Source organism: Monoraphidium neglectum, assembly GCF_000611645.1.
Source record: "Monoraphidium neglectum strain SAG 48.87 unplaced genomic scaffold scaffold03406, whole genome shotgun sequence".
NCBI classification, from domain to species: Eukaryota; Viridiplantae; Chlorophyta; class Chlorophyceae; order Sphaeropleales; family Selenastraceae; genus Monoraphidium; species Monoraphidium neglectum.
In genome coordinates this window covers 65-1,157 of record NW_014010223.1, presented here as the reverse complement: position 1 = coordinate 1,157, position 1,093 = coordinate 65, and the positions used below count along the sequence as shown (strand labels likewise).

At 60.1% G+C, this 1,093-nt stretch overlaps 1 protein-coding gene across 1 annotated transcript in view; it reads left to right on the top strand.

Annotated features, from left to right (window-relative positions):
- MNEG_12734 (Protein transport protein SEC23) overlaps nt 1–727 on the top strand; it is a gene marked incomplete at both ends in the record, with an annotated part of 3,478 nt that extends 2,751 nt beyond the window's left edge. The window contains 3 exons of the mRNA XM_014038793.1: nt 31–153; nt 365–544; nt 674–727. Of these exons, the coding sequence (XP_013894247.1) occupies nt 31–153; nt 365–544; nt 674–727 (357 nt within the window). The remainder of the gene's footprint in view (nt 1–30; nt 154–364; nt 545–673) is intronic.
- Between the last annotated feature and the right edge of the window lie 366 nt (nt 728–1,093).

Genomic DNA, 1,093 nt, shown 5'->3' with positions numbered 1-1,093 from the left:
CCCGGTGACGCCGCGCCGCGCCGCCCGCAGGGCATCAGCGAGGCATCCGTCCCCGCCGAGCTGTACCCGCAGTACACCACCATCGAGTACACGCTGCCCCGCACCGCGGCCCCCCACCCCCCGGTCTACCTCTTTGTCGTGGACACATGCGTGGTGGGTGACACCGGGTGACGCGCGGCGACGCAAAGTTGGCCGTGAACCGCAAACTTGGGAGTATGTGACCACACTGATGGCGCCTATTCTGCCGCCAGCCAGCCTGATATCTGAGTCCAATTGATATTTTGGATGGATGAGATGGTGTGAGGCGGCGTCCAGAGGGAACCGCCGTGCGACGGTTTTGAACAACAAAACCCTTGTACCGCAGGCCGAGGACGAGCTGGCGGCCGCCAAGGCGAGCGTGACGCAGGCGCTTCAGATGATCCCGGACTACTGCCATGTGGGGCTCATCACGTACGGCACCCACGTGCACGTGCACGAGCTCGGGTTTGCGGAGTGCTCCAAGTGCTTTGTGTTCCGGGGGTCCAAGGAGTACACGCCCCTGCAGGTGGGGGGGGGTGGGATGGTGTGTGTGTATTTGTGCATTGTGTGTGTGTGCATTGTGTGTGTGTGCATTGTGTGTGTGTGTGTGTGTGTGTGTGTGTGTGTGTGTGTGTGTGTTGGATCTGTGTTTCAGGGAGCGAGGGTTGACCAGGTCAACGTGGCGGCTGTGCCGGCTTGGTTTCTTTGACACAGTGAAAGAATCTTTCTTCAGGGGGGTGCTCTAAGTGAGGGGCGCTCCCCTGCAATGTGGTGGGTGGGTGCGCGTGCGCGGCCTTCCTGGGGGAGTCTCATCCTCTCGTGTTGCTGCAGCCATTACTTTTTTTGGGGTGTTTCCTTTTCCCTTACCCCCTTCCCTTGTGGCCGGCCTCCCTCTCGGCTCGTGAAAGCTCTTAATTCGTTTTCTCAAACCCTTGTTGTGTCGACACTCGCATTGCTTGATAGGGTGCAGCAACATCACACAAAATTTCCTCAAGCCATCGACGACCTCGCGCTGCCTTGTCGCAACAACCGCCCCGCGCACCAACCGCCGCCAACCGCCAACCGAACCCACCCA